Raw genomic sequence first — 13,243 nt, 5'->3', positions numbered from 1 at the left:
ATGTTCTTTTTTTATTTTTATTTTTAAAAAGATTTATTTATTTATGCATACAAGAACTGGGGGACAGGCCAGAGATGTTGGGGGCGAGGATTCACCAGAGACAGAGTAAGGAACAGAACAGGCAGACTGACTGAAATACACTGCTGAGGGGAGCCGCAGGCAAGAAGGAGAGGTCTGCTGCGCTATGTGGGTAGCTCCTTGGCTGGGGATTGAACTCGTGCTGCAGTGGCTGCAGATTGCTTCATAGGTTGTATCTCAACCCCTTGTGCCAACAGGGAGGCCCTGATTATGTTCTTTTGAAGTCAATTTCAAAATGAGATAATAGCATACTTATATGCTTTTAAGAGGTGGTATAGAGTAATGAAAAACAACCTTGAAGACAGGGTGGGCGGCAGATGAACAATCATTTTATTCCAAGTGAGGAACTGCAGGCTCTACATGGGCACTGCTGACACTGGTGCTGAATCACACTCTGCGGTGGGGTTGTCTTGGACACGTGGGGGTGCTGAGCAGCATCCCTGTCACCCACCAAATGCCACCAAATAACAATCACAGATGTCCCCTAACATGGCCCAGTGTCTCCTGGATGCAAATGATTCCAGATGAGGACCACTGAATTAGAGTTACCTAATTAAGGTTTTGAGTGGAGCTTTGGAAGACTCCATCAACAGGCTGGCACGGAGGGGGGTTGCTGAAGGAATAAGCTGGACTTGACCAAGTGGACAGGGCCATCCACCAGTCCGAAGCCGTCAGTGGTGTTCTTACACCCACCGAAATGGGGCAAAAAGTCAAATTACCTCCAGGGTGGCCTGGGGAGGGGGACGAGTAGGAAGGGGGAGAGAGCAGAGACTCCAACAGCTGAGCGGTGGTTAAGAGAAAGCTAGGCCCCCGGAAAGGGCGGGGCTCGAGCAGACGCCCCACTTCTGAGGGATTCAAGAAAGGGCGGGGCTCCAGCAGACGCCCCACTTCTGAGGGATTCAAGAAAGGGCGGGGCTCCTGTGAGGGGCGGGGCTTGCAGCGTAGGGCGAACACAAATTCCAGAGGCAGAGCAGGCCAGGGATGGTGCAACTGCGTGCAAGGGGCGGTGTGCGAGCCAGAGGCCCGGATGCAGACCCGCCGGCGGCGGGAGGGGTACGAAGGAGGGCGTGGCTTGAACGGAGGGTCCCCGCTCCTAAGTGGTTAAAGGGAAGGCGGGGCTCCAAGTAGGGGAGGGTCTTGAGTCGGGGCGTGGCTTGAAGTGGATACGCCCCCACAAGGAGGGGGACGTGAGAGCTTCGCGTGGCGGGGCGGGGCCTGGGGCGCGTGGCGGGACGCGAGCGGCACGCGGCCCGGTGACGCCACGCGCCGGCGGCCACGCCCCTTAGCGCCTCGGGTTCGGTCGCGCTTGGTGAGGACGTCAAGATGGCGGCGAGTAATTATTACGGCTTTGCGCAGGGCGCCGGCCCACAGTACAGGTAACGGCCCCGCGCCGTGAGCCCGGCCCTTTCTTCCCCCGCCCGGCGCTCCAAGTCCCCAGCCCCCGCCCCGGGCATGCTGCGTCGCGAGGAGCCGCGAGTTGGCGTCTTGGTTGGAACCGAGCCCAAAGCTGGCTGGGCGGGCGGCCCCTGCTAAGATGCCCGCGGAACCCGAAAGGCCGCGACCCCAAGTGTGTCTGTCAGAGGGAAAGCGGAGGCGTTCTTGACGTGGGGGGGCACCTCGGGCCTTTCGGGGGGTTGGACACTGAGCCGTGATGGGTAGGAGATCTGTATCGGAGGGGGCTTCGAGATCCGACCTCTTGAGAGACGATGGGTAGGTGGGTGTACCTGGCTGGGCAGAAGTAGAGGCGGAGGAGGGGGCGGGAGCTAACCCCTGATGGGGACGAGTAAGGGAAGAAGGAGACCTGGGAGGGAACGAGGGGATAGGGAAAGAGGGAATAAGGAATTGACTGGGAGGAGGCACGAAGGACCTGAGAGTATACCTGGATAGGTAGGAGTAAAGGAAAAATATGGGGAGCCAGACTGAGCGCCAATGGGATGCTAAGGAAAGGTAGATACTTGGATGGGTACCTGCCGGCTTGAGACCTGTGGGGCTGGAAGTACTAATCCCCAGATGAGGGTATGGGGGGGGGTGGTGGTGGTGGTGGGACAACAAGAGAACACAGACTGGGGATGGTACCCGAGGGAGAGTCAGTGACCTAGGGGGAGGGAGAGAATTAAGGCCTGATGGGGAGTGGAGGAGGGTTAGCAGAGACTGGACATGGGGGCGGTACTGAGATGTACTGCAAGGGTGGACATTTGGGCAAGAACCTGGGATCTCAAAATTCAGTGGAGAGGATGTTTGGATATTTAAGATATTTAAGACCTAAGTGTTTGGGACGGAGCCCAGAAAAGAGATTGGAGGGCAGGGGTAGGAAACAACTAGGGGAAGGAGGGCTTCATGAGTGGAAACACAGGGTGTGTTTGTATCCCAAATTTACACACTCCCCCACCAGCTGTCACCAAGGCTTGCTCCTTGGAGTCTCTGCTATCTCAGTCAGCCTGGCACTAAGACCACAGTCCTAGGCAGGGCTGCAGGACTGATATCTCTCTGGGAAGGCAGCTTTTCCCCCCATGATTTTCATTTATCACTTTCTATTTCCAAGAACCTGGCACAACCTCTTTGATGAGTTTCTGGAAGACACTTAGGAGCCAGATGCAAACCACCCCTTAGGCAACTGATACACAAGTAGCTGCAGTAGGGACCTTTGTTGCGGGTTTCATTCATAATTCTGTAAATAGATAATACTAGTGGAAAGTTAATTCGGCTTCTCATTGTAGTTTCTGTGATACTGCTTCATTCTTTCTTCTGGCATCAGGCCAGGGTTTTAGGAGTGCTTTGTGCACTTGGAGTGGTTTGTAGATACAGTGTTTGGTTAGAAATGAATTTTCTATCAGAGAAGAAATGTACAACCTGCTGTGCCTGGAACAGAGCATTGAACTTTTATCTTCCCTGATTTCCATTATCCTCGGTGATATTTTAAATGCCAGAGCTTCATCAAAGAAGTAGGACTCTATTAGTCTCTAGGCTGTCAGGATGCTAATGATCCTCCACCCCTCTGCCTACTTTCGAGCTCTTTTTTTTTTTTTCTTTTTCTCAAGTACGTTCTTCCGTCAAATGTGGAAAATCAATTGGATGTTATACTTTCTGTTAAGATTACCTTCTAGAGGAAAAATTGAGTGTCAACAGTGTTAAAATACAGCATTGCTAAGCTGCAATAGATGTTTTTGTCATTTTTTAAAATTAAGGCACTTATCCATATTAATAGCCACAGCCCCCTGATGACTTAGGTGCTACAGCATACACACATTTAATCCCACATGGAAATTAAATTTGATAGTGCTTTTAGTTGACAGTAACTGTGGTTTTCAGTTGTGAGACTGAGAGCAGCTTTAGTTACACAGGTAACTAAAGATGTGGAAATTAGTCTGTGTCTATAGAATTGTCCCTTACAGCATGTGTTATGACTTGAGAAAAGAGTAGATTTAACTAAAACTAAAAATAATGAGAATCAGCAAAATAAATTTGTCTCACAGAATCTTGGGATGAGATCATTTACATGATCTGAATGATTCTAAGTTAAAGAGACAATCTCTTTTGGGGGAAATCAGTTTTGCTTGGAAACTTCAGCTGCTTTTATAGTGGCTTTGGTGAATACTTACTAAAAAAAGACATTAGAACGAATTTATGAGAGTTAAAGAATCTCCCTTTTTTTTTCCTGGAATATATTCCAGTACAGTAAATTATTTGATTCTATTTAACTGCTGAAGTCCTTCTAGAGATGTTTCCCTATTATTTATTAGCATTTCCTAGTACAAACGAAAAGTAAGCTATAATATCTTTCAGCATCTATGATGTGCATTAAGTACAACATAAAATATTTACTGGCTATGAGAATATTTTTTTAAAAATTTCAAAGTATTGCTGTTTTCAAAGTTGTGATTTTTTTAAGTTAAATTATAACGTTTTGGTCATAATCAAAATAAACGAATTTACTTTGCTAAAAAAATACAGCACACTCTGGAATAATGTCATTTTGTTCAGTGTTGTTTCATTAAAACTTTGATGAGAAAAACCAATCCCAGGCCCCTTTGAACAAAACAATGATATTATTGGAGGACCTGCTTTCATGATATATTGTCTTACTGAAAGTGGCAGTTTCCAAGCACCTGACAGTGTTAACTGAGGGCTTTCTCTATTTCTTATACAATGTGCCGTGGAAAAGTTGACTAGCGAACAGATTCTGTAGTGCCAACTTTAAGGTAGCATTTGGACAAGAGTACAGTTGAACCTTGAATGTTGTGGTAGTTGGGGTGCTAACCCACAGTTGAAAATTCCCATATAACCTACACAGCTCAAACACATTTGCAAAATGAAGAAAACAGTTCATTTCTTAGAGGAATTTTGAGTAGGTTTTCTTAGTTTTTAAAATTGTTAGCCAAAGCCTTGGATAGGAATGTTCTTTACATCATCATCCCTAAACAGGGTGGAATCTTAAATGTTTTATAGTTATTGGTTCACTCAAATGTTCACACTTTGAAAGTATAAGAAAAGTTTGCAATTCCTTGTTGATAATGTTGATTTTTACTTAACTATATGTGTACTTATGAGTCTCAAAAGATTTTTATTTGCAAATGATATTTTTAAAGTTAGAGTTAGTGCTGCAAGATTTCAGAGTTAAGGATTCATCCCACATGGAAATTAAATTTGGTAGTGCTTTTAGTTGACTGTGACTGTGGTTTTCAGTTGTGAGACTGAGAACAGCTCAGGAAATCCATGAGGTTCTATATGTGTTTAAGTGACATAGGTAAAAAAAAATATGGCAAGCTTAAAGTTGTGATGTTGGAAGTCTGTAATGGAGGGAAGTGACAGACTGGCCATATCTATTGTTACTATTCTCTTTCCATTTAGCAGTTTTGTCAAAATTCTATTGGTACTACGAAGCTGGCTGCCATTGCTTTTGCATTCGTGTTAAATCTGAATAAGATTGACAGCTATTGTACATAGTGCTGCTATAAACATAGGGGTGCAGGTGCCCTTTTGAATTAATGTTTCTGTATCCTTTGGGTAAATACCTAGGAGTGGAATTGCTGGATCATATGGAAGCCTCATCTTTAGCAGGTTGAGGAATCTCCACACAGCTTTCCATAGCGGTTGGACCAGTTTGCACTCCCATATATAAAATTTAAAAAAATAATAGAAAATAAATTTAAAAAAGATTAACAGCTAGATTTTGGTATAATACTTGATTTCTTGTCAAGAAAAGTTGCATTTTGACAAACTTTGGTCATAAATTTTAACAAGCAGGATTCCTTCATCTGGAAGTTGGAAGTTTTTTTGGAATCCCAGAGAACGCGTTATGGTAGGAAGTAATCATAATTGCTGCTTGCTGTTTCAGGCTTCCAGTCCTCACTCTAACCCTGTGAGGTGGGTATTACAATGCCTGTTTTGCTGATGCAGAAATGAGCCCCGGGTGCAGTAACTGGCTTAGGGCCCATGGGGAGGTAAGTGGTGGGATCCAACTAGAAATTCGGAACCCTGGCTCCTTGGTTGGTGCCTTAACACTGTTGGTGGGGCTTGCCTAAACCTCAGAAGTTGCGTGCACTGGCAGCGCCCCGAGTGCAGCAGCATGGCTGCAAGAATTGCTGGCTGAGACCGGGTCATTACTATTTTTTACAGTGTCACCTGTAGTTTAGGTTCTTTTTTTTTTTTTAAAGATTTATTTATTTATGCATACAAGATCTGGGGTACAGGCCAAAGGTGTGTGTGGGGGGTGAGAGGATTCACCAGAGACAGAGTGGGGAGCAGAACAGGCAGATTAACCAAAGTACACTGCTGAGGGGAGCAGCGGGCAAGACAGGAGAGGTCTGTGTGCCATGTGGGACCCTCGCCGGAGGCCAGCGATTGAACTGGTGCTGCAGAGGCTGCCGTCAGTTTCGTAGCCCAGCACTCAACCACTGCGCCACTGGGGAGGCCCTGTTTTTTTTTTGTTTTTTTTTTTTTAAAGTCCCTTCTAATGAGTTTAAAACACATGATAGGGTTGCTTTGAAAGAAATCCTTTGAAGGTAATTTTGCGTGGCAGTTTTGGACTGCCATCCAATGACATCAAATGACAGAACCATGCTCTCTTAGCTCCTGGCACGATTAGAATGTATCCCAAGTCATTTTAAACCTTATGAAGTGTGGATTTTGAATTTTCATTTTAGCCATTTTAGAACCAAACGTTAACTCATCAGCGTTGGAACATAGATTCCTAATAGAGTTGTTTTTATTCTTAAATATATTCTGTTTCTGGATTTTTATAGTTTGTCTTTTGTCTGCATCTACCAATGTATATATTTAGAAGCATTAGAACAAATGCATGACGTTAAAAAGCATTTTCAAATAATCCCTTGGAATTTTTTTTTCACATGAATGTCATTGGTGTTCTTTTGCATGCTTACAGAGGTAAGGGGACTATTGTGGAGCTGCATAAATAATTGAGAGTTTGGAAAAATAAGGAAAACATGTAGAAAGAGTGTCTGTAAGCCTTGTATTCATTCTCTCGTATTCTGCAATAATAAATTGAAGGTTCAAGTTCGTGAAGCTTCAGGTCAGGGGTTGCAGAGAGAGGCACTGTAAGGGCCTGGCATGTACATAGATGAATACTCTGTGATGGTAGAGGTCGAACCCAGGATGCGAGTCTTCCCACTTTCCCCAAGGACCCACAGTCCCCTTTTCTGTGCGAAATCCACAAACTTTGAAATGCCAGCCAGCATCAGAGTCACACTGCACAGCGGACACCTGCCTCCGCATTAAAACCTCTGCTTTATGCTTTTAAAAGTGTAATCGTGAAAGGATACTAAGATGAATATTCTAGATGATAGTGAAAAGGAATAGTACATACCACAGCCAGGAGGAGGAGCTCTCCACTGTGACTGGTTTTAGTTGATCAAGAAGGTTCTGAGGTTTTTTATTGTGTTAAGAAGTTAATACTTGTTTTTGTCTTCATCGTGACTCTAAATTTGTTCAAAAAATTTATTCATCTAAATTAAGTGATGCTAAGTAATTCACACCTAAATTAGGAAGCTTTGACAAAGCCCAGAGATTTTTTTCTGCTTGTGTGTTTTGTTTTTTGCAAGCCTGTTTCTACATCTGTGACGCCTTAAATCTAAAGTGTGCTACTTACTCATAGAATATTCTTTAGAACCTTGATGGGAAAAAATTTTGGCTCTATCCATGGTCTAATTGGTTAGTAATTGTTCCCTATTCTGTTCCCTTGTACCAGGGTGTCTGCCACCAACTGGGTTCTGAATTTCTCTGCCTGTTCTTTTCTGTTATACTTATGTAAATATTTTGGGGAACAGCACTGGACCTTTTTTTTTTTTTTTTGGTAGATATCTTGCTGTGGGTATTTCCCCCCCAAGGTAAGTTGCATTTATGTCACATCACTACCCATGTGCCCTCCTCAGTGACTATATCCCAAGTCACTTATTTGTCACTGTTGATAAGAATTGAGAATTGTTTCACTTGCTTCCATAGTACTTTGTGTTTTGGAAAGGCAGTTCCGTTGACTGAGATCAGCTCCTTGATTAGGTTTATTCTCCGGAACAGAATGAGCTGTTACGTCTAAGACCCTTGGATTGAATGCTTTTAAAAAATCCGTGGCGTCTATCTTTTTAGTTTTAAATGCTTGTTGAGTCCAGGGTGGTGGGTCTGTATCTGTTGTCCTTGCCTGGGGGAGTCTCAGGCTGACTCTCTAGCCCCACTGAGAGGCTCCCGTGTTAGACCAGCATGGGTGTAGCTGTGGTTTTTTCCCCTTCCCTGCAAAGTGGAGGGACAGGGCTGAAAACACAGATGACCTATCACTGTTCCCAAAACGTTGACCTTTCAGTAATGTGTTTACACAGTGAAAAGGCTTGGCTGTATTGAATTTATCCTGGTGGGAAGCTGTTTCTTGGATGGTATGTACCTAATGCTTTTTCTTTAGCTCAACCAGCATATTATCAAGACGGCGCACTTAAGTACCCAACTGGCGATGATGTAGCCACCCTCAATGTGCAACCCTATTCCTTTTCAGAAGGATGGAAGAAGAGTTCAGAAATTCCATTACCAGACAGAATCTGGCTGACCCTGGAGGCTCTGGAAATTTCCATCACCAATCTCTAGAGTCCCTTCGAGCAACCCAGTGGCTCTGTATCCTGAGGAAAAAGGCAGCCCAGATTTACAGCTGGAGACTCGACTACCTTTTAAAGAAGGTTGTGAATGGGGGCAGAAATAAAATTCTTCTGTCATCTTCTCAAGAGCCCAAGGATTTAGTTAACCAAATCCTTTTCCATCACATCATCATGTTTTCTGGGGCCATCTCGATCTGAAGTGGACCTTTCATATGGAGAATGCACTCAAGGTTTTCATGGTTAAAAAAATAGAATTCTGCTGTTTAAAAATCAGAATTATTATGGATGTGAATATGTTATGTTTTGAATATAAAACCTTTGTGAACCCAAGTGCCAAATGAAATAGTGGCTGGGTGTGCCTGTCTGTGTGCACACAGTGAAGTGATAGCAGTGTGCTCTTTCTGCCAATAAAGTGGACTTGAAAATATCCTCCCCGTGCCTGTCTTTAGTGATCATATTAGCATTTGCTGTTGTATTTCACCCTTTACCGCCTAAACCCTGAGTGTCACTCAGTGGGTGAGTAGCCACAGATGCTCCCAGAAGCCTGAGTAAAGGTCAGAGTGCAGGCTAGATCCTCTAGGGCATTGACAGTCCCCGCTGCTTAGCACTCAGAGTCCGTCTCAGTCTGCCTTCGTCTACACCTCGGGAGTGTAGGAGGTGCTAGGGGACCAGCAACTAGGCGGAGAGCGCTGACTGAGAAGGACGAGTCCATTATTTAAACAGAAAGCACTGCATGAACTTTCTCAGAACTGTGATTCCATGAACATCTTTTTTCCACTTGACTTTTTTCCTCGGGTCCTAAGTGTTTTTGTTGTGGTGTGTGTGTCCCCTGCGTGCGGGTCCTTGGCAGTGGTCTGCAGCAACAGTCTTTGTTCCCTGCAAACTCAGGTGGCCTGTCTTTCTCCTGACTGTCCCCAAGACAGTTCATGTCCTCATTCCCTCTCAGTTCTTAGAGATTTGCCTCTGGGCTGTCTCCAGTCATTCTGCCATCATCCATGGCCATCCCAATGTCTGCGTAGCCAGGCCTTCCAGAGCACGGGTTTCTTGGGTTCTAGACTCCACTGTCCCTCAGTCTCACCCATACATCCCACCCTAGACCAGTGCCGATGAGGCCAGCAGCCTGATTTCCTATAGATACTCGCTAGTCACTTTTAACACATTAAAATAAAAGCACGCAAGCAAGCAAGCAGACAAACAAAAAACCCAGAAAAGCAGCAGAGACTGTGGCTAGAAAATATTTGCCCTCTGGCCCTTCACAGGGAAGTTCCCAGGCCTTAGCCCTGGATTGCACTTCTCTAAGCCCCCCTGAACTCCATCTCTAGCTCACCTTTTTGGTGCACACCCCAGCCTTTCAGGCCTCCAATTCTACTTTTCAACATTTCTTATCCCCCTGGTGCTTTGCTACCACTGTAATAGTTTCCTGTGGGTGCTATAACAAATGGCCACAGCTTACAACTTGTTTAGTTCTTGAGATCAAAAATCCAAAATGATTTTGGGTGGATGTTGGCCGGGTTGACCCCTTCTTGATACCCTGAGAGTCCTTTCTTGCCTTTCTGCTTCTAGAACCTGTGGCATTCCTTGGCTGGTGGCCCCATCATCCCAGTCTCCACCTCTTTATTCATGTTGCCTTCCGTTCTTTGACCTTCTTGTTCAACCACTGTATACCACGTGCCTGCTAAGCAGGTACCTTGCAGGTTGACTGATACCTCACCTGCTTTTCCCTCCAAACCCACTTGGCCCCAACACTTCCCTGTGACAGGTGAGAACACTTACTTTTGTGCAAGAGCCAGCCCACCACTGTTCTTCACATGTCACCTCCACCTTCAGAGTACTTCTCACTTCCTCCTCCTATTGCTGTGCTCCACGCTAGTGTTTTGGGTCTTTGGGCTTCTGTCCTTCACTCTGTGTCAATCTATTCAACTTCTGCTGCAGAAGTGGCTCATTTAAATAAAGACAGACCTCTGCTTGGAACCCCCTTGGTGTCTCAGAGGGAGAGCTGAAGCCCCTGTAGTGGCTTATGAGAGCCAGAGAGATACCCAGTTTGTTCCTGATCATGTTCCTGCCTCACCCCCCATTCATCTGCTTCAGCCACATTGGCTGTCAGACCATTCCTGGAGCAGACTGGAGCAGCTTCTGCCTAGGTGCCCTCTGCTCCTACCTCCTAATCATGACTCCTCCCTGAGCACCCCATGAAAAGATGCCACCCATCCTACTCCTAACCCCCTTCTTTGTTTTCCTCCATAGCATCTAGAACTAGAACCATCTACCCCCACAACAGCTGGTGTTTTTCTCATTGTATGTCTTTCCCTGCTGGACTGTATGTTCTTCCGTGAGAGCAGGCCTCTCTGAACCTTCCTGCACCCCCAGCTCCTATAATAGCATCTGGCTCCCAGTGGCACCCAGTAAATATTTGACCAACAGCTGAATTTAGTTACAGGTAACCAAGGATTTCTTCTGTTTTGTATTCAGGGGTTTTGTGCAGTTTCTCACAGTGCAACCAGCAAAAGCAAAATAGCCTTAAATGTGCTTCCCGGTGGTGCAAGGTTATTAAGATGCAACCTATGAAGTAATCCACAGCCTCTGCAGCACGGGTTTGATCCCTGGCCAGCCAGGGAGCAACCCACATGGCAAGGCAGACCTCTCCTGTCTCACCCACTGCTCCCCTCGGCAGTGGATTTCAGTCAGTCTGCCTGTTCTGTTCTCCACTCTGTCTCTGGTGAATCCTCTCACACCACCCCCCCCTACACCTCTGGCCTGTACCCCAGTTCTTGTATGCATAAATAAATATATCTTTAAAAAACACTTCAGGTTGCAAATATAATGTAGTACATGCGGATGTTGATTTACAAATCTGTACACCTGAAACCTTTATAATGTCATAAACCAATGTTACTTCAGTTAAAAAAAAAAAACCTGAAAAATGGTGCATACAAAAATTTTCCTGTCATGTTGCACCTCAGAAGGCCCATGATGACACTTCCTCTAAGTAACCAGAAGATGGGCCCTCTTGTCCTTAAAATGCAAATGATTTTTCATGCTAAATTGGAATTTAAAACTAAAAACGGGGCCTCCCCAGTGGCGTAGCAGGTTGAGCGCTGTGCTGTGAAGCTGTCTACAGCCTCAGCAGCGTGGGTTCGATTCCGGCCAGCCAGGGAGATACCCACATGCTGCAGCAGGCCTCTCCTGTCTCACCCACTGCTCCCCTCAGCAGTGTCTTCAGTCTGTCTGCCTGTTCTGTTCCCCGCTCTCTCTGATGAATTCACTCACCCTCCCACACCTCTGACCTGTACCCCAGTTCTTGTATAAATAAATAAACCTGTAAAAAAAAAAAACCTAAAAACAAAAAACATACCTCTTTCTACTCTGAATGAAGTCAGTTAATTAGCAGAGGACTCTGACTCTTGTTTTCTATAGGAATTTAAAAGGGGTGCTTTCTGTTCTGCTTTTATGTTTATTTGCTTTAAATCATGACCCCCAAGCTGATTTCACACATCTTTTGTTTTCCACTTCAGATTCCTGAGTGGTTTCCTCCTGGGAACTTGGAACCTTCATTTCTGGAGAGTTCTCCCCATTTCTCTGATGACTGGCTTTCATTTTTGCACAAGGATTGTGAGGCTACATGATGGGTGGTATTAGTTGTCACAGGAACTCTGAACCAGGCACTCAGACTTTGGGTGAGCCCCTGTTGTATATGGTAGTTGTTAGAAAAGACTAGAAAGAACAGATGTGCCCCCTACACTCTCCTCTCTTCCCTTGACTCTTCTCCACCAGTGAGTTTGGATAGTCTCAGCAGCCTGAGCATAAATCGAAAGGGTGACGAAGTTATTAATGGCACACACTGTCATTCTTGAGTAACGGTAATAGAATATCCAGTTTAGTTTGTTTATAGTTTTGTGACACTATATGCAAACCAGGCTCAACCATAAGACAAAGTGCCAGGCTTCTTAATGTTCCACAAATGTGTTAAAACAAAAACAAAACAGCTTTATTGAAAAATAATTCCTATACCATACAGTTGACTCTTTTCAAATATACAGGGCAGTGGTTTTTCACCACAGTCACTTTCAGAACATTCTGTTAACCACAAACAAACATCCTGTACCCATGAACACTTACCCCCAGCCCCTGGCAGCATGAGCCCACTTTTCATCTGTGGCTGCGCTGGTTCTGGACATGTCACATCAGTGACATTCCTTGTGGCCTTTTGTGTCTGGCTTCTCTCCCTGAGCATCGTGTATTCATTCAGGTTACAGCATCTATCAGTACTTTATATATTTTTTGATGGCAAAATATATTTGACATGAAATTTGTCATTTCTGATTTCAGCAGGGATTCCTAACCTAGGGCCTGGAAATCCCCAGGCATTTATAAGGCACAACTGTGTGCAGTTTGCAGGGAATCAGAGCAGCACAGGAGGTCACAGTTTGCCTCTTGATTCTTAAAAGGGTCCAGAAAAGGACTGTTAAGAATTGAGAGAAGGTAAGGGTGACTGTCCACCTCAGGGAGCCCGAGAAGGGGTATGGGTGCTTTTCCTTCAGATGTGGGGCAGGTATACTGGGCAGGAGCACCAACCTCCACCGCCCCTCCCAAATGCTTGACTCTGATCCTCCAGCCCCAGCTCCAGGGACCCCAAGCCTATCTTAGGTCTAAGTTTCTCAGCAGCAACACTACTGACTTTGGGCCTGGTCATTTTATGTGTGGGGCCATCCTGGACATTAGAGGCATTGAGCAGCATCCTTGGCCCCACCCACTTGCTGATCGGTACACCCAGTTGTGAGAGTCAGTGTCTTCTAGGGGCAGAAAGACCCCAGGTGAGGACCCCTGCACTCGGTTTTAACAACCACAGGGGCCATGCCTGCAGAAAGTCTTGCCCATGAGCCACTCAGAGGTTAGCCCCATTCCTGAAGCCGCAGTGTGGCAGGCTGTCTGCCCAAATGTTCCTGCCCTTCATCCCTTCTTATATCCACTTCATAAAGACCCAGACCCAGATTCCAGCTAAGCCACTCCTAATCCCTGACCACCAATCCCTCACATCTCAGAAACTGTGAGGATAGTGAATGTTTATTATTATT

At 45.4% G+C, this 13,243-nt stretch overlaps 1 protein-coding gene across 1 annotated transcript in view; it reads left to right on the top strand.

Moving 5' to 3' along the window:
* The first annotated feature begins 1,354 nt into the window (after nt 1–1,354).
* ZFR2 (zinc finger RNA binding protein 2) overlaps nt 1,355–13,243 on the top strand; it is a 50,110-nt gene continuing 38,221 nt past the window's right edge. The window contains exon 1 of the mRNA XM_054693054.1: nt 1,355–1,454. Within this exon, the coding sequence (XP_054549029.1) occupies nt 1,402–1,454 (53 nt within the window). The 5' untranslated portion in view covers nt 1,355–1,401. The remainder of the gene's footprint in view (nt 1,455–13,243) is intronic.

Source organism: Talpa occidentalis, unplaced genomic scaffold (genome assembly GCF_014898055.3).
Source record: "Talpa occidentalis isolate TD23 unplaced genomic scaffold, MPIMG_talOcc4v2.1 talOcc4.12, whole genome shotgun sequence".
NCBI lineage: Eukaryota > Metazoa > Chordata > Mammalia > Eulipotyphla > Talpidae > Talpa > Talpa occidentalis.
The sequence above is the reverse complement of the archived record's forward strand: the minus strand, read 5'-3'. Positions and strand labels throughout refer to the sequence as shown.